At 44.9% G+C, this 26384-nt stretch overlaps 1 protein-coding gene across 1 annotated transcript in view; it reads left to right on the plus strand.

The window, feature by feature from the left end:
- The window catches only part of LOC124804616 (probable E3 ubiquitin-protein ligase HERC1), a 790356-nt gene that overhangs the window by 67093 nt on the left and 696879 nt on the right, over positions 1 to 26384 (plus strand). Inside the window, exons 6-7 of the mRNA XM_047264817.1 lie at positions 10267 to 10492; positions 10612 to 10788. Coding sequence (XP_047120773.1) covers positions 10267 to 10492; positions 10612 to 10788 — 403 coding nt within the window. The remainder of the gene's footprint in view (positions 1 to 10266; positions 10493 to 10611; positions 10789 to 26384) is intronic.

Raw genomic sequence — 26384 nt, forward strand, 5'->3', positions numbered from 1 at the left:
CTGCAACATCTTAAGGAATGTCAGTGAAATTCAGTTATAAAATTATTGTCATTCCATTACTCCATTTATGTCATTCCGTTACCGCATGTATGTCATTCTGTTACCACTACAAAATATTGTTTATAATAAATACTTTTTTCTCTGCAGGGAGACTTTTATCTATCTCATAAATCTGTATTTGCATGCCTATTTTCAGGATGCTATTAAATTGCATTGACTCTGAAAAATAAATTTCACACTTTTTTTTGGTAACTGAAAGACAGGAGGTAGCAATAAAAAATAAATCAGCCTGGGGACTTTACTAATTAAATAAAATCAATATAAGCTGTCAAAATGTGCTGACCTAAGATAATTGCAATGTTTTTCAGATATATTTTGTTAATAAATTACTTTACAATGCATCATTGTAGTAGTCTCGAAAACTAATTTCTTAGGGAGTCTAGAAGCTGAAATTTCAGACGAGCTATAAAGCCATTTGTTAATTTCCAGCACTTATAACATGAAAATGAAGCTTCAAATTAAAAAAAAATGTGTTTCAGTTAACAGAAATGATAGATTTGTAATAAGAATATTTTTAATTTTTAAGGTTTGTGTCCATGTTCTCATGGAACAGCCCTGCTTGGGTCAACCAAGTTGTAAAAGATTGTAATGACCATCAGGAATCTGACAGGCTTCCTTACAGCAGTATTTGTTGTGGACACTGAGCAGTGAAATCAGTGTTATTATATCCTCCACAGAATTCATGTAGCAGTGGCACATAAAGGAATTCGGAAAATTGGATGGACAAAAATGCATATTTAAATCCTGGTTTCACAGTTACCATTAGCAGTTAGGGAAACTGGCAATGATTCCATGATGGTAAACTGAATTATTAATTTCTAATTGCAAATGAAGCAGGTGATCTATGAGAAGTAGTTTTGAGCAAAATGACTGGGAATGGGAAGAAAATTATTAGTTGCATGATGGAATTTAGATGGTAATAGAGTAGACAATGTGAGGGATAGTGATTAACAGTGCCAATGTGAGAGGAATCAGTATAAAAGATTCAACTGTGAGAGACCAACTTCTCACTCTTACAGTACTAAAGATGGAGCACATCAAAGGGCACCTAAGTATGTTAAAGATGACAATAGTTTCAAGTACTACCCTTCTCAAAAGATGACATGAAGTTGTTTCTAACTGGACTGGATGGTCTTCAGTTGTCTTGTTAGCTGCAGCAAAGTGTCAGAAATTTTACTGCAGTTTTGTCATCAGCTACTAGAAACAGCAATATCATAAGCATTCTCTGTGCATGATGTAAGAATTACAGACAATGATAGTAATAAAAGTAGGCTAGTAAAGGAACAAGTCTGACTTGTGTTAAAGTAGAGGGAATATGGAAAATGTGTCCTTGTAGTCCCTCACTGCTGAGTTAATTTTATACATGGTATTTTCAGAGGAGAAGAAAAACAGACTGTAAAAAGAAGTGACAGCAGTAAGTTTGTTGTTTCAGATGAAGGTGATATTGTGAGGCATATTTAGTTTCCTTCTTGATGCAATAATTTACCAACAGCCATATGATTTGTAGAAGTTTATTTTATTTTATGAACTTCTATGTGCTGCTACCAGTTTCGGCATTACACTGATGCCATCTTCAGGCCCCACTCGTCATAGTCGTAAAGTCGCTATACATGGAAGGAGCCATATAACTGGATCTGTGAATCAATCATCCTGCAACAGCTCTTGGTGGCCAGGCAACACAGTCTGTGTCGCCTTTACGACTTTACGACTATGATGCGTAGGGCCTGAAGATGGCATCAGTGTAATGCCGAAACTGGTAGCAGCACATAGAAGTTCATAAAATAAAATAAACTTCTACAAATTATACGGCTGTTGGTAAATTATTGCATCAAGAAGTTCATGCCAGCCATCGTCCCACAATCTATAATGGTTCAACGAAGATTATTTAGTTTCCTTCTGGATAGAATGTCATTGAAAACAACATATTGCCCTGCAAATGTGACATGGGCTCTTGTTCAGTGTAAAAAGTGAAGCAGTCATCAATCAAAAGACTGTTTTGAATGCCGCAATCTTTACTAGTCGCAGTTCTGCTGGACCTTTGAACTACCTTACCCACCTTTGTCTTAATGACTGCCACCCCAACTCATGTATCATCTCTGTGAATCTCTCTCCCCTATTTCACAATATTACAAAATGAGCTGCCCGTTGTCAAACATTTTTGGTATTCTCCATCAGTCATATCTGGTAAGGATCCTATACCACACAGCAATACTGCTGATGAGGATGGATAAGTGTAGTGTAAACAGTCTAGTAAATTTGTTGCATATCTAAGTGTTCTGCCAATGAAACTCAGTCATTGAGTTGTCTTCCCCACAGCATTTTCTATGTGATAATTTCAGTTCAAGCTGTACACAACTGTAATCCCTAGATATTTAGTTGAATGGATAGCAGTTTAGATTGGGTCGCAAACCATAGTCCAGCTCGGCACCTTTCACATCAACAAACATTGCCAGAGGTGAAAGAAGTCGCAAGTGACAGATAAAAATCCTGGGATTGACAGGGGTCAAAACTGAGATCTTTGGATCTGTGGTGTGTTACTTTACCACTGACCTCTTGAACCGCACTGAGTAATGTTTAACTGTCTCATCTCAGGAACCTAGAATAATCAAAGGATGTTAATATGCATTACAGATCAGTAGAAGCCATATTGTATCAGACAATGTCTTATTCTTTTGGTCAAGTGATATACTGTTGACAAAGAAATCAAAACAGTACTGGGTGCAGAATCATACAACAGTCTGACTGTCCTTACAATGATCCCCTACACATTTTGAGTCAGTATAAGTGTACATTTCATCACTGCTGCCCAACTCGTCTGCTGGATGAAGTAGAAATTTCAGAGAAAAGAACTGAAAATCAGAAAATAAATAAGGAAATAAGAATATGACGGAAAAGTCCTCCAGAACCCCAGGTCAGTGGATGCTTACTGTCTGGTAAGTCTCCCCTGACCTGGGGTTCTGTGTGACATTTTTGAACTCTACCTCTTTTCCTAAACCTCACCAGTCCTCCAGCACGCCTCTTCCTTCCATTTCAGCCCTTCTGCCAGATGGAGCCAGTGGCTCCAATAGCTTACAAAGTGGGTCTTCTCCAGCCACCACTTGGTGAGTAGATTTTTTTATCTACACAGTTACATTAAATTTTCAAAAAATGATTATTTTTATTTATATGTAAGCAGTAAAAAGTGTGAGGTCCTTCATGTGAGTACCAAGCAGACCACTAAATTTCAGATCCTTTATGCATCATCCAGGTTTAGATGTTATTGATTCAACTAAATACCTAGGGACTACAATTGTGAACAACTTAAATTGAAACTATCACATAGAAAATGTTGTGAGGAAGAAGACCTAATGATTATGTTTTATTGGCAGGACACTTAGAAGATGCAACAAATTTACTACACTGCTTACACTTCACGTATCTATCCCCTTCAGGAGCTTTGCTGCGTGGTATAGAATCCTTACCAGATAAGTCTGATGGAGGAGACCAAAAAAGTTCGGCAAGGGCAGCTCATTTTATATTATTGCAAAATAGGGGAGAGAGCTTCACCTAGATAATACACTCCTGGAAATGGAAAAAAGAACACATTGACACCGGTGTGTCAGACCCACCATACTTGCTCCGGACACTGCGAGAGGGCTGTACAAGCAATGATCACACGCACGGCACAGCGGACACACCAGGAACCGCGGTGTTGGCCGTCGAATGGCGCTAGCTGCGCAGCATTTGTGCACCGCCGCCGTCAGTGTCAGCCAGTTTGCTGTGGCATACGGAGCTCCATAGCAGTCTTTAACACTGGTAGCATGCCGCGACAGCGTGGACGTGAACCGTATGTGCAGTTGACGGACTTTGAGCGAGGGCGTATAGTGGGCATGCGGGAGGCCGGGTGGACGTACCGCCGAATTGTTCAACACGTGGGGCGTGAGGTCTCCACAGTACATCGATGTTGTCGCCAGTGGTCGGCGGAAGGTGCACGTGCCCGTCGACCTGGGACCGGACTGCAGCGACGCACGGATGCACGCCAAGACCGTAGGATCCTACGCAGTGCCGTAGGGGACCGCACCGCCACTTCCCAGCAAATTAGGGACACTGTTGCTCCTGGGGTATCGGCGAGGACCATTCGCAACCGTCTCCATGAAGCTGGGCTACGGTCCCGCACACCGTTAGGCCGTCTTCCGCTCACGCCCCAACATCGTGCAGCCCGCCTCCAGTGGTGTCGCGACAGGCGTGAATGGAGGGACGAATGGAGACGTGTCGTCTTCAGCGATGAGAGTCGCTTCTGCCTTGGTGCCAATGATGGTCGTATGCGTGTTTGGCGCCGTGCAGGTGAGCGCCACAATCAGGACTGCATACGACCGAGGCACACAGGGCCAACACCCGGCATCATGGTGTGGGGAGCGATCTCCTACACTGGCCGTACACCACTGGTGATCGTCGAGGGGACACTGAATAGTGCACGGTACATCCAAACCGTCATCGAACCCATCGTTCTACTATTCCTAGACTGGCAAGGGAACTTGCTGTTTCAACAGGACAATGCACGTCCGCATGTATCCCGTGCCACCCAACGTGCTCTAGAAGGTGTAAGTCAACTACCCTGGCCAGCAAGATCTCCGGATCTGTCCCCCATTGAGCATGTTTGGGACTGGATGAAGCGTCGTCTCACGCGGTCTGCACGTCCAGCACGAACGCTGGTCCAACTGAGGCGCCAGGTGGAAATGGCATGGCAAGCCGTTCCACAGGACTACATCCAGCATCTCTACGATCGTCTCCATGGGAGAATAGCAGCCTGCATTGCTGCGAAAGGTGGATATACACTGTACTAGTGCCGACATTGTGCATGCTCTGTTGCCTGTGTCTATGTGCCTGTGGTTCTGTCAGTGTGATCATGTGATGTATCTGACCCCAGGAATATGTCAGTAAAGTTTCCCCTTCCTGGGACAATGAATTCACGGTGTTCTTATTTCAATTTCCAGGAGTGTACATGAGTTGGGATGGCAGCAGTTAGAACAAGGGCAATTTTCATTGTGATAAGATCTTTTCATGAAATTTTGATCAACTTTCTCTCCTGAATATGAAAATATTTTGTGGACTTCTACCTACATAGGAAGCAATGACCATTGTGATAAAATAAGGAGAATCAAGAGCTCATATGGAAATATTTAGGTGTTTGTTTTCTCATGTGGTATTTGAGAGTGGAACAGTTAAGAAATAGTTTGTAAGTAGTTCTTTGAACCCTCCTCCAAGTGTTTAAATATGAATTGCAGAGAAGTTATGTAGATCTAGAAGTAAATGTAGATACGCACTGATGAAAAAAAGAAAAAAAAATCGCAGCACCATGAAGGGATTGTGCGACATAAATGAAAGTTGGTAGGTGTGTTTCTACATCTGAAAGATCATGTCAAATTCCATGCCAGCCGCATAAGAGTGGCGTTAGTAGTTACATTTCAGATTGGACATGATGAGCTGTTGATAGTCAAGAAGGTAACAAAGATGACATTTTCAACACCACTACGAGTTTGAACAAGGACATGTAATAGGGCTATGAGAAGCTAGATATTCATTCTGCAATACTGTAGTAAGACATGTCAAGAATATAGCCACTGTACATGATTGCTGGCAGCAGTGGTCACGAGAATGTACATTCACCATAAGACCGGCTCCTGATGGCCACATAACCCTAAACATAGGGAAGACCACTGTGTTCCACTTAAGGCTCTGGAACTTTGTACTCCATCTGCAGCAGCGATCTGAGCAGCAGGTGGCACCACAGTGACGTAATGAACTGTTACAAATTGGTTATTTCAAGGACAGCTCCAAGTCAGATGCCCTGTAGTGTGCATTCCACTGACCCCAAACCACCACCATTTGTGACTTCAATAGTGTCAAGTGAGAGCTCATTGGCAGGCAGGGTGGAGATCTATTGTGTTTTCTGATGAAAGCTGCTTCTGCCTCAGTGCCAGTAATGGCAGTGTGTTGGTTAGAAGGAAGCCAAATTGAGAGCATGCTAGCAATCTGTCTGCCTGCTAGACACACTGGACCTACACCTGGTGGGGGGTATGACTTGTTGTGACAGCAGGAGCACTCCTGCTGTTATCCCATGCACCCTGATTTCCAGTTTGTACATCAATCTGGTGATTCAAGCTGTTGTTCTTGCCATTCATGAATAATACACTCCTGGAAATGGAAAAAAGAACATATTGACACCGGTGTGTCAGACCCACCATACTTGCTCCGGACACTGCGAGAGGGCTGTACAAGCAATGATCACACGCACGGCACAGCGGACACACCAAGAACCGCGGTATTGGCCGTCGAATGGCGCTAGCTGCGCAGCATTTGTGCACCGCCGCCGTCAGTGTCAGCCAGTTTGCTGTGGCATACGGAGCTCCATCGCAGTCTTTAACACTGGTAGCATGCCGCGACAGCGTGGACGTGAACCGCATGTGCAGTTGACGGACTTTGAGCGAGGGCGTGTAGTGGGCATGCGGGAGGCCGGGTGGACGTACCGCCGAATTGCTCAACACATGGGGCGTGAGGTCTCCACAGTACATCGATGTTGTCGCCAGTGGTCGGCGGAAGGTGCACGTGCCCGTCGACCTGGGACCGGACCGCAGCGACGCACGGATGCACGCCAAGACCGTAGGATCCTACGCAGTGCTGTAGGGGACCGCACCGCCACTTCCCAGCAAATTAGGGACACAGTTGCTCCTGGGGTATCGGCGAGGACCATTTGCAACCGTCTCCATGAAGCTGGGCTACGGTCCTGCACACCGTTAGGCCGTCTTCCGCTCACGCCCCAACATCGTGCAGCCCGCCTCCAGTGGTGTCGCGACAGGCGTGAATGGAGGGACGAATGGAGACGTATCGTCTTCAGCGATGAGAGTCGCTTCTGCCTTGGTGCCAATGATGGTCGTATGCGTGTTTGGCGCCGTGCAGGTGAGCCCCACAATCAGGACTGCATACGACCAAGGCACACAGGGCCAACACCCGGCATCATGGTGTGGGGAGCGATCTCCTACACTGGCCGTACACCACTGGTGATCGTCGAGGGGACACTGAATAGTGCACGGTACATCCAAACCGTCATCGAACCCCTCGTTCTACCATTCCTAGACCGGCAAGGGAACTTGCTGTTCCAACAGGACAATGCACATCCGCATGTATCCCGTGCCACCCAACGTGCTCTAGAAGGTGTAAGTCAACTACCCTGGCCAGCAAGATCTCCGGATCTGTCCCCCATTGAGCATGTTTGGGACTGGATGAAGCGTCGTCTCACGCGGTCTGCACGTCCAGCACGAACGCTGGTCCAACTGAGGCGCCAGGTGGAAATGGCATGGCAAGCCGTTCCACAGGACTACATCCAGCATCTCTACGATCGTCTCCATGGGAGAATAGCAGCCTGCATTGCTGCGAAAGGTGGATATACACTGTACTAGTGCCGACATTGTGCATGCTCTGTTGCCTGTGTCTATGTGCCTGTGGGTCTGTCAGTGTGATCATGTGATGTATCTGACCCCAGGAATGTGTCAATAAAGTTTCCCCTTCCTGAGACAATGAATTCACGGTGTTCTTATTTCAATTTCCAGGAGTGTATTTCAATATTTCGGGGGGTGGGGGGTGTTTTCCAAAAGGATAACACTTGCCCACGTACTGCTGCTTTAACTAACATGCTCTACAGATTGTCAACATGTTGCCATGCTGTACAGATTGTCAACATGTTGCCTTGACCTGCTCGATCACCAGGTCTGTCTACAATTGAGCACAAAAGAGACATCATTGGGCAAAAACTTCGGCGTCATCCACAAACAGCAATAACTGTGCCGGTACTGAATGACCAAGTGCAACAAGCATGGAACTCAATCCCACAAATCGATGTCCAGCACCTGCACACCAATTTGCCTGCAAGTTTGCATGGTTGCAGTGAACATTCTGGCTGTTACACTGGTTATTAATGTATCAGCATTTCACATTTGCAATGGCATATCTCGCACCTACATTAACCTATGATCTTGCAGTGTTAATCACTTAAAAATGTTACCTACATAAGTGTATTTCAGATATTTCATTACTCTACATTTATTACTTTTTAGTTTGTGTTTGGTTTTTCTGTCAGTGTAGAAAAATGAGAACAATGTGAGTGCCCTGCACAGTGCTAAAGTGTTCCAATTTCAGATGCTTAATTGTAGCAGAGGAAAATTCAACTGAGGATGCTTATAACACAGAAAGCTGGCCAGTGCTGCCTTCATGAAGTGAAAGCGAAATATATAGTATGCTGATAGACATACATAAAGTAAAGATGGCAACACTAATATAGCTTTTAAAACTATTAATTCCTTCCTTGGGTCAGGGAGAAGGATAGGTTGGCAGATATTAAAAAAGGGCCAGGTCACTCAGACCCCAGGATGAGAGGGACCTACCTATAGGGAGGTCAAGAGCAGACAAAAATGAAGAGGAAGTTATGAGAGCTAACACTCTCTTCTCCACTCCCCCCACCCCTGACGAAGAAACTATCAGTTCTAGAGGATGATAAGATACTTCTACTTTTATGTGTGTATGTCAGTACTAAATATTTCATCTTTTGAAAGTAAATATTGGCCAGTAGTTTTGTCACTTTATTTATTAGTTTTTCCAATATGAGGTATGTAAGTAGAGTAAGAATGATGTTAAGTGCATTGGTATAATAAATTGAAGTACCTCCTATTGAAGACAACAAATAGCATTTCCGAGAAGGTTTCAGTTGTCCATGAAGGAAATATCTTACAAGACACTTTGGCACACAATTTGCATTGTTTTCCGTATATATGTTAATTTTACCTAATAGAATTTACTAATGTGTCCAAAAAGCCCAAAGAAAAGTTGCATCAATTGTCAGAAAATTGTCTTATTCGTTTGACAATGTTAGTGATATCCTCAGCAAACTGGTTAGATTTGTGATAAGGGAAGTATCATGCATCACTTATATAATTCTGCAAGTCTGTCTTTGCAGAGTTGTTTAAAAACTTGTTTCATGCTGTCATAGGGCATATTGAACAAGGACCACCGTGATGAAGAAAGGATCCTTCTTTAACATTTAGTGTTTTGATTGAAATAGGAAAGTTCACAAACACACTGGAAACATCATAAAGTGTTAGCATTCTGTAAATGTGTCCGAGCAAGGTAGTGCAGTGGTTAGCATACTAGACTCTCATTTCGGAGGACAATGGTTCAAACCCACATCCAGCAACCCTGATTTAGGTTTTCTGTGATTTCCCTAAATCACTTCAGACAAATGCCAGGGTGGTTCCTTTGAAAGGGCACAGCCAATTTCCTTCCCTATCCTTCCCTAATCCGAGCTTGTGCTCCACCTCTAATGACCTCGTTGTTGATGGGACGTTAAACACTAATCTTCTCCTTCTGTAAATGTAATGTAAAACTGCTTTGAACACTGCAGTATTCTGCTACACATGGTCCTATTGGAGGTGGTGTGCCCTTACCTTCCTCTGATCTTTCAACTGAGCTACCTTTATATTTGTGTGTGTGTGTGTGTGTGTGTGTGTGTGTGTGTGTGTGTGTGTGTGAGAGAGAGAGAGAGAGAGAGAGAGAGAGAGAGAGAGAGAGACCTAATAAAAAAGACATTCATGCAGTAGAATAGGTGAGATGCGAGCTTATAATGATACTGTGTTAATTGTCAAATTATTACTTTTTTTTGTTCCGCAGCTTAACTGTATGCCATTCCATTTTCTTGTATTAATTCATTGGTATCTAAGGTAATTAATTTTAATTCTCATACAGCTGTAACTGACTGGTGTTCAATAACGTCATAGATAGGTTTCATAAATTAATTATGTTAATTTACTTTAATTAAGAAAACCAAGCATAAGGTTATTACTGACTGTGCATAATTTTGTTGTACAAAGTTGTGGCAACTGCAGAGGCTTATGATGCAATTTTTCCACTATGCGTCATGCACTTTTTCATGAAAGAGTTACATGTCCAGCTTAAAAAAGTTAGTTAAGTTGACAAAAGTGCTTAATCCATATACCGTAAAGATTCAGTACTTATTTTGCTCATATATTGGGGGGAGGTGAACTGCACATTCCTTTCATTTTGTGTGTCTGTGTTACTACAACTCATAGTGAAACATAGACAAAATAATTACGATTACTCAGTAAATATTCACAGTTTAGTCATTTGAAATAACTTGGCTTCTTATCTTACGCTGTACAGGTTGAGGCAGGACAATATTGCTCTTTCATTATCCATACAAATGGCACACTAAGTGCTTGTGGGAAAGGGAGCTATGGACGGCTGGGTCTAGGCGACTCAAACAACCAATGTACACCAAAGAGGGTTGCAATAGATGGGATTGTAAGGAAAGTATCCTCTTCAAAAGGGAGTGACGGACACTCATTGGCCCTTACAGATGATGGAAAAGTGTACAGTTGGGGTGATGGTGAGTCAAAATTATAGTGGAACTGCAATTCTGATATTCTGTCTGTTATTAGTTCTGCATTATGGATTTATATTTGTGTGTCATATCTGTTTCCAATGAATTCCTTTCCTCATCATTAGGTGATTATGGGAAACTTGGGCATGGTAATAGCACCACTCAGAAGCAACCATTACTAATAACCGGACCATTTGCAGCAAAGATTGTGAAGTATATACATGCTGGATATAGACACAGTGCAGCTGTAACAGAGGAAGGGGAGCTATACACATGGGGTGAAGGAGACCATGGGCGCTTGGGTGAGTATGGCATGGTGTGTTCTGTATCACTTGTGGCTATATAATGTTGAGATAAGCATTTCCAACATTATGCTTATAATCACAATCACCACCACCACCACCACCACCACCAGCAGCAGCAGCAGCAGCCACTGGTGGATAAAGGTCTGCTCTAGACTTCTCCTTGCTTCACAGTTTCAGAAATATGTACCTGTGCAGCTTCTATATGTTTTTAATGTCACCTACACAGTTTCCATTGGGTTGACATCATGGTCTCTTTTTTTTTTATCCCTTGGAATCTATCAAAGAACTTGGTTCATCTACCATCCATATTCCTGATAACATGTCTTGCTCACCTCCAATTCGGTTCAATTATGGTAGTAATTACATCTTCCACTATTGATCCTTTTTTATTTTTCTTCTCCTAATGAATCTCAACATGCACCGAGCGAGGTGGCGCAGTGGTTAGACACTGGACTCGCATTCGGGAGGACGACGGTTCAATCCCGCGTCCGGCCATCCTGATTTAGGTTTTCCGTGATTTCCCTAAATCGCTCCAGGCAAATGCCGGGATGGTTCCTTTCAAAGGGCACGGCCGACTTCCTTCCCCATCCTTCCCTAATCCGATGAGACCGATGACCTCGCTGTCTGGTCTCTTTCCCCAAAACAACCCCCCAACCCAACATGCATCACCACATTGCTTACTGAGCAACACTCAATTAGTGAATGATTTTTGCATTAAATTCTGTGTCTCACTGGTAAAACACACTAGTTGTAAACTTTCCATTTGATATAGTGCAGTATACAGAGGACATTTTTGTTTAATTGTTTTTTTGTTTTTTTTTTCAGCATAATTACATAGAGCATATTCCATTACTATGTAGTTTGCATTTGTGTAAGGTAGTGGAAATTGTAATTTGTTTTATTCAGCAAATTGCTAACCATAGCTGGAAAGGGCCTGGTTTTTCCATTGGGTGCTTATTGCTAATAGAAATGGGAAAGTAAATGAGGATCTTCATTAGTTTTGCATGATATGCTGTATATATAGGAAGCTGGTGAACAAGAAATGATAATTCTGTATTTCAGTCCGAATTAGATGAGCGTATGGAAGATCTGAACAGGGTCAGAGGGGAGAAGGATAAAGCCAGGTAGGAAATTCACAGACATGAGTCTTAATTCAAAAATTCTTTGGTAAATGTGAGAACTAGTTTGACCTGTTGTTTTGGTTAGAAATTGAAGAACTCGGGGAAGTCTAGGTGCAGACAGGAGACAGCAGACTTTAAGTAAGAAATTGAAAAGTAGGAATGCAGGGTAGTCAGTAAAGAGAAACAGTTTTGTTGTTAGGTTGTTACTATGCTAGATGTGTAGACCAACTTTTGCAGGATGAACTGGCATCAGAATTGTGTGTCACCATTTTTGTTTTGGTCTAGTGCTAGTCTGAGTCATGTGACAGAGGATTAGGATCTCTTTGTGAAGAATTCACCAAAGCATACAACACTGACATGTACCATTGTTGAATTTTTATCTATTCTGAGCCACCATGATTGACCTAATTTAAATACTTCTGCCAGGAACAGCTGGTTTTGTCAGTTGCAGGGTTATATATAATTATCAGTAGATGTCATTATACTAGGCATGGCCTCCTCCTCAACATGAAAGGTAGGGCAAAACTAGCTTGGCTGTTGGCGGAAACCCATTAGGGAGAAGGGGGGGGGGGCACCTTTAAGAGTGGTAGAATACCAGAAGTTACAGGTGTTAGAGGAGCACTTTCTTTTTAGGGCAGGGAGGACAGAAGGAAAAGGTTTGAAACAAACAGCCAGTTTGAAAAAGAAACTGAAGAGCAAGTGTATATTGAGTACCTACACGAAATTTTAATCTGTTCACAAATCACTTCAAAGTCTGTTTGCCTATTTAACAATAAAAAAATGAAAAACTAATGGTTGGTGATGATTATAACAATAGTTTCTTAAAAACTCTTCCAGGTATGAGAAATTATTGCAGCCAGCATCATTATCTTTCAATTTTATTCCTGCTGTAACTCTCCATCCAGGGTAGCAAATTGTTCTAAAACAGCTGTTGATAATATCTTTATAGCAAAGTCTAATGAACAAAATAATATTACAAAACCAATAGTCAATGACCTCTCAAATTGTGGCTTGCTGTTTGTGTCAGTAAATGTTAATACTAATTGGGTTACAAAATCTGCTAAATAAGAGTTCAGGAGGATAGTCAGTAAGCCAGAAATTGATTATTGTGGGAAACTCCTCAAAGACATGAACTGGAGTGATGCAGGCAGTATTTGTGACATAAATGAAAACTGCAACACATTTATTAACAAAGTCTTTACCTTACATGAAAATGTCCCCCCCCCCCCTCCACCCCCTCTCCCACCAACAAAAAAAAAGTAATCCAGATTACGAACTTGCACATCTCGTTTTATAATTGAAATAAATGGTTGTAATTCCATCATAAGTTGCGCTGAGAAGCATCTTTTTTATTTCTTAAAGGTGACTAGTTTCGGACACCTGTGTCCATTTTCAAACCTTCAGATGGTAGCCTGTGTACAAAAACTGCCCTGCAGTGTTCAACACAGCGGAGTCACATTCTCTGCCAGGTTTTCGACTACCTCTTGTCATGCACTGAAATGAGGAATCTCCTATACACTGCCCTGCCCATTACTCCCACATGGTATTCCATCGCCCACCAAACCTACACAATATGCTCGTCCACACAGACCCTGCTCCCAACCCCTTGCCTCATGAGTCATATCCCTGTAATACACCTAGATGTAAGAAATGTACACTACCAGCTACTCCAATCTAGTCACAAGCATCACCTATCTCATCAAAGGCAGCGCTACCTGTGAAACCAGTCATGTGAAGAACTAGCTAAGTTGCAGCCACTGTGCTTCGTTGTGTGTGGACATGATAACCAACAAGCTGTCTGTCGGCATGAAAGGCCACTGACAAACTCTGGCCAAGAAACAATTGGACCACCTAATTGCTGAGCATGTTGCCCATCACAACATTCTTCATTTTAATTACTGTTTCACAGCCTGTGCCATCTGTATCCTTCCTATCAACACCAGCTTTTCTGAATTGCGCAGGAGGGAATTATCCCTCCAATATATCCTAAGTTCCCATAACCCTCCTGGCTTTAACCTTTGTTAGCCATTGTCCTTCACTCACCTATTCCTTTCCCTGTTCCCATTCCACAGCCTTCTATTCCCCAACGGCATCCACAGTCTTTTTACTTCCTTCCTTCTCAACTGCACCTAGCTGCTCTACCCTCTCTCCACCTCATCCTAAAACAGCACTTTACCAACCCCCACTCATGCCCGGCTCTCCCTCCCCCTTCCTGCCCCAGCTACCTCCATAACCCTTCTCTCTCTCCCCCCCCCCCCCTCCCCCTCTCCCAGTCGTGCAGTTGCTCGCAGTCTGGCCTCAGTAGCCAGAGACAATGATTGTGCGTGAGTTGCATTTCCATGAATGTGTGAGTGTATGTTGTCTGTTTCAGGAAAGGGCCTTCCGGCAAAAAGCTTATGTGTTTGGTAGTCTTTTTGATGTACCTGTCTGCAGCTGAACATCTCCTCTATATGATGAGTAGGAGTGTGTTCTTTCCATAATATTGTTGTTATTCCACCCTAGATTTTCCATTGTTTGCATTTGATTGAGTTATTCACTATATATTTTTAAGTAAATTACAAAATCAGAAATCCACAAAACGCTTAAAATCGTATCTCTTTGAAGTAAACAAAGGTGTTGACAGGAGAGAGTCCTGCATTAAGCTATCAGTCATCATTCAAGTGGAAAATAATTACATGTAGTATCTCTCAAGGTCCAAGGTTTCAGCTGAAGCCTGACCTTTTCTTGTTTTGTATAATTCTGTTCAGTAATTTTAGTTCTTTGCATGTTGTATGGATCATAATTGCAACATTTCATTACAATGTTGAATGAGTCAACTTACAGTTATAGTACACTTCCTCTGTGAAAAGAAAGACATTCACATAATTGTTTTAAATTACTTTTTATATTCAATAATTCACCTGTGGACTAGAAGGTATTATCATGCAGAAATCATTTCATTTTGTGTTAATTTTACTATCTATTAAATTCTCTACACTGCACCGAGTGAGGTGACACAGTGATTAGCACACTGGACTCACATTCAGGTTCTAATCACATCCAGCCATTGATGCTTAGGTTTTCTGTGATTTCCCGAAATCACCACAGGTAAATGCTAGGATAGTTCCTTTGAAAATGGCATGGCTGGTTTTCTTCCCGATCCTTTCATAATTTGAGCTTGTGCTCTGCCTCTAATGTCCGCATTGTCATCATGGCGTTAAACTCTTATCTTCCTTTCTTCTTTACGTCACTAGATAGGTGGTGAAAATTTTTTATCACTGAATACTTCACATGTTTCTTTGCTGTATTAAAGCTGAGTGGATGATAGTGTAAGTCCTTATGGCATTATATTCATGAATGTTACTGCTATTTTCAAACTTGGACTGATTCTTCACAACAAACCTCATACAGAGGTAAATATACTGCGAGGCCATCAATCTAAAGAGATGTCTACAATTGGCTCTAGAATGGAGACCATATCTTATCCTTGTTAGAAGTTTATAAATCTCTATAAAAAACCCCTCAATCTCAAAGTGCGCGGCTCGCTGATGAGATGCATGGCTGTTGAGGTGGAACAGTCGTTAGCAGGCAACCTCTGGGGAACCTGCTACACCTCAGTTGTATAAGGCTTACTCAGGCATGTGAGGCTCTGTGTGAGTGGACCCTTGTTTCCCTAGCTGCTTGTGGGACCGAGATGGATCCCTCAAAATCGCCATCTTCTCCTCCCAGTGGGAAGGGTGTACTGCCTGTGAGTATTCACACCCAATCCTCCAAACGAGTGAGGGTGGCTAGTCCTCCTGGTAACCTGCATCAGTTGAATTATAGTAACAGGGCTCAAGGAGTCATAAATCAAAATGTGTTTTTGGTTACTAGGAGGAAGAAGGGGACATTTGAAAAAGTGTCCCCCTTCTATATCCATATATCCATAAAGACTTGGAAGAACTTGCTGGAAGTCTGAAGTCTCTTAAGCGGCTGCAGAATGATTCCCTACTGGTCGAGACTAACAGGACAAAGCAGGTGGAACTACTTACGAAGACCAAAAAATTGTGTGAATATGATGTAACTGTTGAACTGCAACTCCCTTAACTCTAGCAGGGGTGTGGTCACATGCCGAGACATTATGGATATCGACATAGCTGTACTTAAACAGGAATGGGCATTACAGGGGATAGTGGATGTAGAGCAAAAGATGCTTAGGAATAACGGAGAAATTGAGAAGACAGCCACCTTCATTGTGACCTTCAATTCTCCAACGATGCCTGGTCACATCATGGCAGGTTTCCTCTGACTTAGTGCCAGCATTTTGGTTACACAGTGCTGAGTTGCGGGGCTGGGACTTGTGGGAAGTGTGGAAAGGCACCCCATGAACCTGGGATTCACTGTCCATCTACAGCAGTCCGTGTTAACTGCTCTGGGAGCTAAGACTGTTCTGTTTTTGCAGAGGAACAAAAAATTCAGAACCTAAAAGTTACCAAGCGGATCCCCTATGCTGAGGCCAAAAAGGAATATAAGGCGACGAAACCTTTTCGCTTTTCGCAGATGATGCTGTAGTATACAGAGAAGTCGCAGCATTAGAAAATTGTAGCGAAATGGTGGAAGATCTACAGCGGATAGGCACTTGGTGCAGGGAGTGGCAACTGACCCTTAACATAGACAAATGTAATGTATTGCGAATACATAGAAAGAAGGACCCTTTATTGTATGATTATACGATAGCGGAACAAACACTGGTAGCTGTTACTTCTGTAAAGTATCTGGGAGTATGCGTACGGAATGATTTGAAGTGGAATGATCATATAAAATTGATTGTTGGTAAGGTGGGTACCAGGTTGAGATTAATTGGGAGAGTCCTTAGAAAATCTAGTCCATCAACAAAGGAGGTGGCTTACAAAACACTCGTTCGACCTATACTTGAGTATTGCTCATCAGTGTTGGATCCGTACCAGATCGGGTTGACGGAGGAGATAGAGAAGGTCGAAAGAAGACCGACACGTTTTGTCACAGGGTTATTTGGTAAGCGTGATAGCGTTACAGAGGTGTTTAGCAAACTCAAGTGGCAGACTCTGCAAGAGAGACGCTCTGCATCGTGGTGTAGCTTGCTGTCCAGGTTTTGAGAGGGTGCGTTTCTGGATGAGGTATTGAATATATTGCTTCCCCCTACTTATACCTCCCGAGGCGATCACGAATGTAAAATTAGAGAGATTCGAGTGCACACGGAGGCTTTCCAACAGTCGTTCTTGATGTGTCGGCAGCTGGGCCAACACCTTGTAGATCGAGGTGGCTGAAAATGCACGCTAGACTAACGCAGACGGGCGTGAAGTACTGGAACAGGCTCCATAATTAATGCTATGAAGAAAAGTACGTAGCTGGATTAATACTTATCTTTAATCAATCATTGTGGTACATCGCTCTTGACTATACACAGGAGACTTTAATTACAATCACTGTAAGGCTAATGGCGCCTTGCTAATTCGTAGCCATTAACTTAGCTGAAGGCTATTCTGTCTCTCGGCTAATGAGAGAGAAAGGCTTCGTACATCTAGTTGCTAGCTAGGTCGTCCGTACAACTGGGGCGAGTGCTTGTTCGTATCACGAGACCTGCCTTGTGGTGGCGCTAGGTCTGCGATCACACAGTGGCGACACGCGGGTCCGACATGTACTAAATGGACCGCGGCCGATTTAATCTACCACCTAGCAAGTGTGGTGTCTGGCGGTGACACCACATTCCTCCCCCGCAAATCGGCGAACGGTCGTGTTATAAGGCTTCCGCCCGCCGTGGGGAGGACCCCATGTTGACGTATGCGATGAGGTGGGGAGCCTAACAACAAGCGAGGCTGTGCCACCCGCACCCGGCCATTCGGTCCGAGGGAGCTAGGAAACGCCTGAAAACCTAGTCCAGAGTGCACGTCAACATGCGGTGTATGCGCCCGTAAAGAAACAGGAGGGGCCGAAGGGTCGACCTCCATTGCGTCGGGGTAGCCGACGCGCGATGACGTCATGTGGTCCGGAGCGGGCGGGAGTTCCATGGCGGAGGACAGCTGGTCACGGGAAGCGATCGGCGGTGCGTGACCCTGGGAGGCGCCTGGCGGCTGCAGCGAAGCGTCGAATGCGGGCAGCGCCGGCGGGAGAACCGGCGGCGGCGGCGGCAGCAGCGGCAGCGCGTCCCCATGGGGCAAAATGGAAGGCATCGTCGGTAACACCTGGGGATGAGGCGAGCCAGTAGATGGGTCCCCAGGGCGCTGACCGGACAGCACCGTCGCTGAAAGCAGACGGGGAGCGGCAGAACCCGTGCGACGACAGAGGCGCAGCTGATTGAGATGTCGACGCACCTCACCAGAGGCCCCCAAAACCAAATACATCGCGCGGCTGAGGCAGCGAAGAATGCGCCCTGCGAGCCAACGCCGTGAACCTCGATAGTTGCGATAAAAAAACAACGTCGCCTGGAGCAAAAGCAGGAGTCTGACGCTGCAAAGGAACCTGATGCGGCGGATGCAGCAAAGACATCAAGGTGCGATGAGGACGACCATGGAGCCACTCAGCCGGCGAGCGACCATCGCGGGGCTGAGAGCGATACGAGGACAAAAAGAGCAACAATGTGTCCTCCCGAGAATGCGACTCTTTCAATTTCAACATCTGTGACTTGAAAGTCCGGACCAATCGTTCAGCGGCACCGTTTGACTGAGGCGAAAACGGCGCGGATGTCAGATGTTGAATACCATTGGCCTGGCAGAATGACTGAAATTCTGCGGACCTGAACTGTGGGCCATTGTCGGAAACAATAGTCTGCGGAAGACCTTCAATGCAAAAGATAGCAGACAACGCTTGGATGGTGGCGGAGGACGTCGTGGAAGACATCCGGACAACAAAAGGAAAATTACTGAAGGCGTCGACCAGAACCAACCATCGAGCATTCCAGAATGGACCAGCAAAATCAATGTGCAAGCGTTGCCAAGGGGAAGTGGCTTTTGGCCATGCAAAGACTTTCCGCGGCGGTGCGGATTGTTGTTCGGCACACGCCATGCAAGAAGAACACATATTCGTAATCGCAGCATCGATTCCGAACCAAGTACAGTGCTGACGAGCAAGTTGTTTCGTTCGCACTATACCCCAATGTCCTTGGTGAAGAAGCCGTAAGACAGAGGACTGTAACGAACGTGGGACCACGACTCGGGACTGATCATTATCAGAACGCAACAACAAAACACCACGTCGAACAAAAAGTCTCTCCTTGTGAGCAAAAAATCAGCGAACCAACAGATCCTCGATCCGAGACTTTGACAAAGGCCATTGCGTAGCAACAAAACGCAAAACAGTAGCAAGGACAGGGTCAGCAGCTGTGGCTGTAGCTACACGACGAAAATCAATCGGAAACGATTCGACCACTTCATCCGTTTCCGAATCAATGAACATGCAAGCAAGTTCAGAAGAATCGAATGCTTTATCCTCAGCAACAGGCAAAGGGACAACGCATCAGCGTTGCCATGCTTAGCAGTGGACCGATACAAGATATCGTAGCGGTACTGCGAGAGAAAAATAGACCAGCGAATGAATTTCTGCGCTGTACGTGGAGGTACAGGCTTGGTCGGATGAAAAAGCGATGTCAAAGGTTTGTGGTCTGTGATGATGGTAAAATGACGACCATACAAGAAATCATGGAACTTAGTAACACCAAACACGAGAGCCAAAGCTTCTTTCTCTATCTGGGAATAATTTCTTTGCGCAGACGAGAGCAATTTGGACGCAAAGGCAATAGGGCGATCATGCGAGCCAACTTTGTGAGCAAGGACAGCACCGATCCCGAAATCCGATGCATCTACCATCAACAAAAGGGGTTTCTGGGGATCGAAAGGCGTGAGGCAAGTATTAGAAAGCAACGCCGATTTCAACTGGCGAACAGCGCGTTCGCATTCCGTCGTCCAGAGAAACGGAACACCTGCACGGCGTAAGCGATGAAGCGGAGCTGAAAGAGAAGAGGCATTGCGCACATTCACTCATACCTTGTGATTCTACATTGTTCAATGTTCGTGCGACCTCATGACGCAATGCGTGAGGGACATTGCGCGCTCTGAAAAATTTCGGTTGCGCGTTGACCTTCAGTTCCAAATGTGCTTCATAGTTTTTAGCGCAACCTAAGCCCGGGGCAAAAATGTCTGCAAATTCGTCACATAAGCGAGAAACACTGTCTGAAGGCACAGTCTGATTCACTGATAGGACCTGATTTACAATAGACATGTTAAACAACTGAAATAAATCTAAGACAAACAAGTTCACTGCAGAAGAAGAACGAAGAACATAAAATGACACAAGTTTTGTTTGTCCTTTAAATGTTGCAAAAAGAGTGCACTGTCCTGACACAGGAATTGTCTGTCCGGAATAACTTTTTAACTGAACCTTTGCGGCACGCAACGGAGGTGCGCCCAGTTGTTTGTACGTGTCGTGATTGAGCAATGAAACTGCAGCTCCGGTATCGAGCTGGAACGGTATCACTTTGCCTTCAAAGTCTAAGTCCACAAAAAGTTTATTGTCCTGCTGACGACAAGAGCGACTGTTCTGTGCAGTTTGAACAGACACTTGTACAGAATCACTTGCTAATTGACGTGATTTCCGGCGACGTCGACGCACAGTGTTTGTGGGACGAACACAGTCACTGTTAGAGAAAGTAGCACTGGACGAAGTGGAATTAACTACATGAATGTCCATGGGCGAAGGTCCACGGGCCTGAGTGTCCTTGGTTCGATTCCGGCGCGAAGCAAAGGGCCTGGAATGATTGTGATTGTCTGATCGGAGCTTTTTCTGGCAAACACTTTGAACATGTCCTTTCCTATTACAGAAAAAGCAAATAGCTTGGCGTGACGGGCAATGTTCACGCGAATGTCTAGTAGCACACCGCGGGCATGATTTCACTGCATTTGTGGGTTGGCGCGGCACACGTGGCTTAGAGCGCGGCGGCAGCTGCGTTTGTTTGTGCGATGGCAGTTGACCGGGCCGCGCAGCTCGCCCGGCGGGCCGGTTAATGTTACACACTGCTGGCGAAGTTTCAAAAGATTCCTGAGCACAGTCAAGTGTGTCTTGTCTATCCAATATGTCTATCACTTGTTGAAGGGAGGGATTAACAAGTTTCAAAATTTGCTCCCGTATACGAACATCAGAAACGTTCTGTGCAATTGCATCACGTACCATTGTATCTGAATAAGAAAGACCACAGTCACAGTCAAAGGCACAGTCCCTAGTAAGTCCTTCCAATGTTGCCAACCACTCCCTATTATTTTGACCGGCCGTACGTTTTGTACGAAAAAACGTATACCGTTTTGCAACCACATTAACTGTTTCTTTGAAGTAGGCATCTAAAGCAGACAAAATTTCCTCGTAGGACAGAGTTGCTACGTCGCGTCGGGGAAACAATTTCACTATCACACGGTAGGTGGACACACCGACACAAGAAAGCAAAAACGGCTGCCGCTCATTACCTTGAATTCTGTAGGCGGCGAGGTGGAAGGCAAACTGGCGGGACCATTTCCGCCAAGTCTCGTGGGTTTCATGAAAACTTCGAAATGGTGGTGCAACGGCAGGTTGTGGCTGCGGTACCGGTGAAGCGGCGGCGGCCGCATCGGTTTGAATGGCACATTGACCCTGGACGAGCAGTCCAAGGGCATCCAATAACGCCTGCGTCTGCTGATTCTGCAAGCGATAAAATTCGGACAGTACATCTGGCGAATGTGGCGAAGCCATGACACAAATAAATCAGAGCAAAGTAAAACACCAGATCCTTTGTAGACTCGTCGCCATGTGATGTGTTGGCAGCTGGGCCAACACCTTGTAGATCGAGGTGGCTGAAAATGCACGCTAGACTAACGCAGATGGGCGTGAAGTACTGGAACAGGCTACGTAATTAATGCTATGAAGAAAAGTACGTAGCTGGATTAATACTTATCTTTAATCAATCATTGTGGTACATCGCTCTTGACTATACACAGGAGACTTTAATTACAATCACTGTAAGGCTAATGGCGCCTTGCTAGTTCGTAGCCATTAACTTAGCTGAAGGCTATTCTGTCTCTCGGCTAATGAGAGAGAAAGGCTTCGTACATCTAGTCGCTAGCTAGGTCGTCCGTACAACTGGGGCGAGTGCTTGTTCGTATCACGAGACCTGCCTTGTGGTGGCGCTAGGTCTGCGATCACACAGTGGCGACACGCGGGTCCGACATGTACTAAATGGACCGCGGCCGATTTAATCTACCACCTAGCAAGTGTGGTGTCTGGCGGTGACACCACAGTTCTTCCCGCGAACCATATGCGACTGGAACAGAAAAGGGAGGTAATGACAGTGGCACGTAAAGTGCCCTCCGGCACACACCGTTGGGTGAATGTAGATGTAGAACCTCCCATCTTTACCAATTATTATGCTTCCATGGTGCAGAAACCTGTTCCTAAGGTCAATGCCTCGATGCAGACTTCGTCCAGTGTACAACCATCCACCACCAGCACCTTTACTTGCATGTGTATGTGCAAAGGCAAAACAAGTAAAGATATAGCATTCCAAGTAGTCACCGCAGAAAAGACCAGCAACAGATCCGTTGTGAGTGTCAAGAAGGCACACAACAAGCAGAGTGTTTCTCAACACCCCATTTCCCCCCTCATTGTCGAAGAGACAGGGTGCAGGGAAAGGTTCATGATGTTTCGGTCAAAAGCTGTCTTGAGCACCATCAGAGATCATTCGTTCACATCTGACTGGTGAGGAGGACATCATGGAGTTAGATGCCTTGGATCCAGGGAGCCCCTCCACTCCCCCTCACTCTACATGTGCTTCACCTCCACAGTGCAAAGATAGGGGTAAATTAACACCACGTCGATGAAATGGCTCCCATCCTACAGTGGAACTTGCAGGGGTTCAGGATGCATGTGGAGCAATTCCATCCCTTATCTCAGGGTAGACCACTGTGTCTATGTCTCCAGGAGATTTATTTCCATCAATCATACAGCCCTGAGCTACAAGGCTATGTACTTCACAAAAAGGAGTGGAGAGAGAGCCAGAGGAGGCGTAGGTATTTTCATCAGTACCGACTACCGCTCCTCGCCTCTCTCACATAAACAGTGACTTTATGAGCAGTTACTGTATCAGTGCACATGCATCATCCATTGACAATGTGGTCCCTTTACTTGCTCCCACATGATGCACTCAATGAAGAGGCCCTAACTGACCTTAGTAACAGCTCCCCCCCCCCAATCCCTTCATTCTCTGCGGCGATTTTAATGCAGACAATATGCTTTGGGGTTCTGCAGCAGCCTGCCCCAGGGGTAGAGTAATTTAGAGGCTTCTCGTGTCATCATGCGCATACTTGCTAAATGTGGGACAGAGCACTCACTTCTGCACAGCAACTGGGTCATTCTGTGCCATTGATCTCTCGCTTTTCTCTCCAGCTCTTCCTCACATTGCTCAATGGGAAGTGGTCGATGACTGGAACAGAAGTGATCACTTCCCAATCTGGATTCACGTGCCAGGTGGGGTGGAACCTGAAAGGAAACCACCATGATGGATGCTCGATGGAACCAACTGGACACTTTTATAGCCAATTGCCCCAGTTCGAACATTGTGCAAATATCAAGGCATGGGTGGATTTATTACCAAAATGATTCACCACGCCGCTGAAGCATCCATTCCACAGTCTGCCAGACAACAGAAGAGGCAGCCTGTCCCTTGGTGGAATGCCGAATGCCACTCTGCAATCAGGACCAGGCATGTGGCTCTGTGCAGGTTGAAGTGTCGGCCAACTACAGAGAATCTTTGCAGCGTTTCAGGTGGTGAGGGCAAAGTGTCACTGAATTATTCGAGAGAGCAAGAAGAGGTCGTGGCAACAATTTCTGAACACCATTAATCGTTCCACCATAAGTTCCATTGTGTGGGAGATCATCGAGAGAATTTCTGGGAGAGGAGGCAGTACCCCATGGCTGCTCTAATCGGGAACAGCATTTTCCAAACCAATCTGCAAATCATTGCCCAGACTATGGCAGCGTATTTTGCCACAGTTACTGCAGCAGCCAGTCAGGATCAAGGTTTCCAGCACCATAGAGTGCTTGCTGAGAGGTGTAGTTTGGACTTCCGGTCCACCTCTGATGCAGATGGCAACTGCCCGTTTTCTATGTGGGATCTGGATTCTGCATTGTCTGCAGCTCGTTACACATCGTCTGGTCATGACAGGATCCATTACAATATGCTGCCGCACCTCACAAGGTGAAACAAAGATATCCTCCTTGCACTTTTTAATGCCATTTGGGCATCAGGTCATTTTCCCGGCTTATGGTGTAGGGCAATTTTTATTCCTCTTTTAAAACCTGGGAAAGACCGTACATGCTCAAGTATTTACCATAGTATTGCTCTCACTAGCTGCATGGTAAAGACCTTGGAGTGGAGGGTCAACTGCTGCCTTGTCTGTATCTTAGAATCCAGACAACTCCTTAGTCGCTTTCAGTGTGGGTTCAGGAGGTATCGCTCCATCTTTGATAACCTGGCCCTCCTGGAGGTGGCTACCTAACAGACTTCCCTATGCTGGCATCACCTTCTAGGTATATTTTTTGACATCAAGAAGGCCTACGATACTACTTGGAGGCATCTTATCAAGGAGCAGGTTCATGAATGGGGTTTTTGTGGTTGTATTCCCATTTTTATTCAGTCCTTTCTCCCACCACTGTATTTTAGATACCAAGTCAGTGACATCCTGTTTGATCGCTTTGAGCAGGAGAAAGGTGTCCCTCAAGACAGCATTTTAAGTGTGACAGTCTTTGCCATAGCTATTAATAGCATTATGTCCATAGTGAAAAGTCCTGTCCAGTGTTCTTTGTTTGTGGATGACTTCTCTGTGTTTTGTTCTTCAGGTCTTGCAATGATAACACGTTAGTTGGAACCAACTCTTCGATATTTGGATGAATGGATGCAGAAGGATGGTTTTTAAGTTTCCCACCAAGAAGTCTGTCTGTGTGTGTGTGTGTGTGTGTGTTTTAACCATTCTCCTTCCATTTTAAACTTTCCTGAGTTGACGATGAGAGACATGGTCCTTACTTTTAAAGACACAGTAAGGTTTCTGGGCCTCATTTTTGATATTTAAGCTTACATGGTTACCACATCTGAAGGACCTGAAGAAACGGTCGCTTAAGGCTTTAAGTATTTTAAAATGTCTTAGCCACAGTACATAGGGAGCAGACAGGACTTGTCTGCTCTGGTTTTGCAGGGCATTTGTGTGATCTCAGCTCGATTATAGCTGCACGGTGTAGGAGTCTGCAAGACCCCCTTGTTTGCAGATGTTGGATGTGGTGCACCGTGAAGGGATTCAGTTGGCCTCTGGGGCATTCAGAACAAGCCCCATATCAAGCCTCTGTGCACAGGCTATTGAACCGTCAGTTCATGTCAAGCGACGACTACTTACGGTGTGCCAGATGTATAAAACACTGTCCACACCATACACATCCACCTACTGTACCATTGCTTAGCCTCCACTGGAAAGGCTTTTTCGTAACTGGCAACAGGCAATGAGGCCCTAAGGGATTCATGCACAGGATTGTCTTCTAGAGATGGGTGTGGCAAGTCTTCATGTTTTACATCGCAGTGGGAGCAGATTTCCACGTTGGCTTCTCCGGAAGCCCAGACTTATTTTAGACTTGACAATTTTTAGGAAGATTGTACATCAGATTTTATGTTTCAATCTGTTTTTTAACATTTTAGGTATGCATCACGGTTTCAGAATAGTGTACACTGATGGCTCCAAGCAAGGGAATTCCCGTGGCTGCTCTGTCGTGTTCCCCGACCGTGTCACCAGGATTTGCCTTCCTGACAAGTACACCATTTTCTCAACAGAACTCCACACGACCCTGAAGGCACTAGAGCAGATGTGTCATGTTAGGGGCAAACGGTTTCTCATTTGCTCCAATTCTCTTAGTGCCTTATACAATCGGTACAGAACCTGTACCCAGCTGAGGAGTTGGTCTGACTGATATATGACCAACTGTACTTGCTCCACTGACAGGGTAAGCAGGTGTCATTCTGCTGGGTGCCAGGTCATGTAGGAATATGGAGAAATGAAAAGGCTGATCGGCCTGCCGAGGAGGTCTGCAGAGGACAGGATGGGGCACATTGTCTTATTCATTTGGAGGCTGTCGTTTCTGCACTACACAGGAAGTGCATGAAGTTGTGGGATGAGGAATGGCTGGCAGTGACGGCCAATAAGCTGTGGTTGGTGAAGTCAACAACCCAGCTGTGGCGTTCTTCCTGCCAGTTTCTCAGGCAGGATGAACTGACCCTCACGCCTCTTAGAACTGGGCACTGCCCTCTTACACACAGCTTTTTACTACAGTTAGAGGATCCCCTGTTTTGTAATGCTTGTGGTGTGCACATCTCTATCTGTCATATTTTAATGGAGTGCATTTTATATCGTGATGCAAGAGCAGAAGCAGATATTGGAGGGGATCTGCCCTCTATTTATTTTAGCTCCTTATACCACTTTC

This window comes from Schistocerca piceifrons, chromosome 7, assembly GCF_021461385.2.
Source record: "Schistocerca piceifrons isolate TAMUIC-IGC-003096 chromosome 7, iqSchPice1.1, whole genome shotgun sequence".
NCBI classification, from domain to species: Eukaryota; Metazoa; Arthropoda; class Insecta; order Orthoptera; family Acrididae; genus Schistocerca; species Schistocerca piceifrons.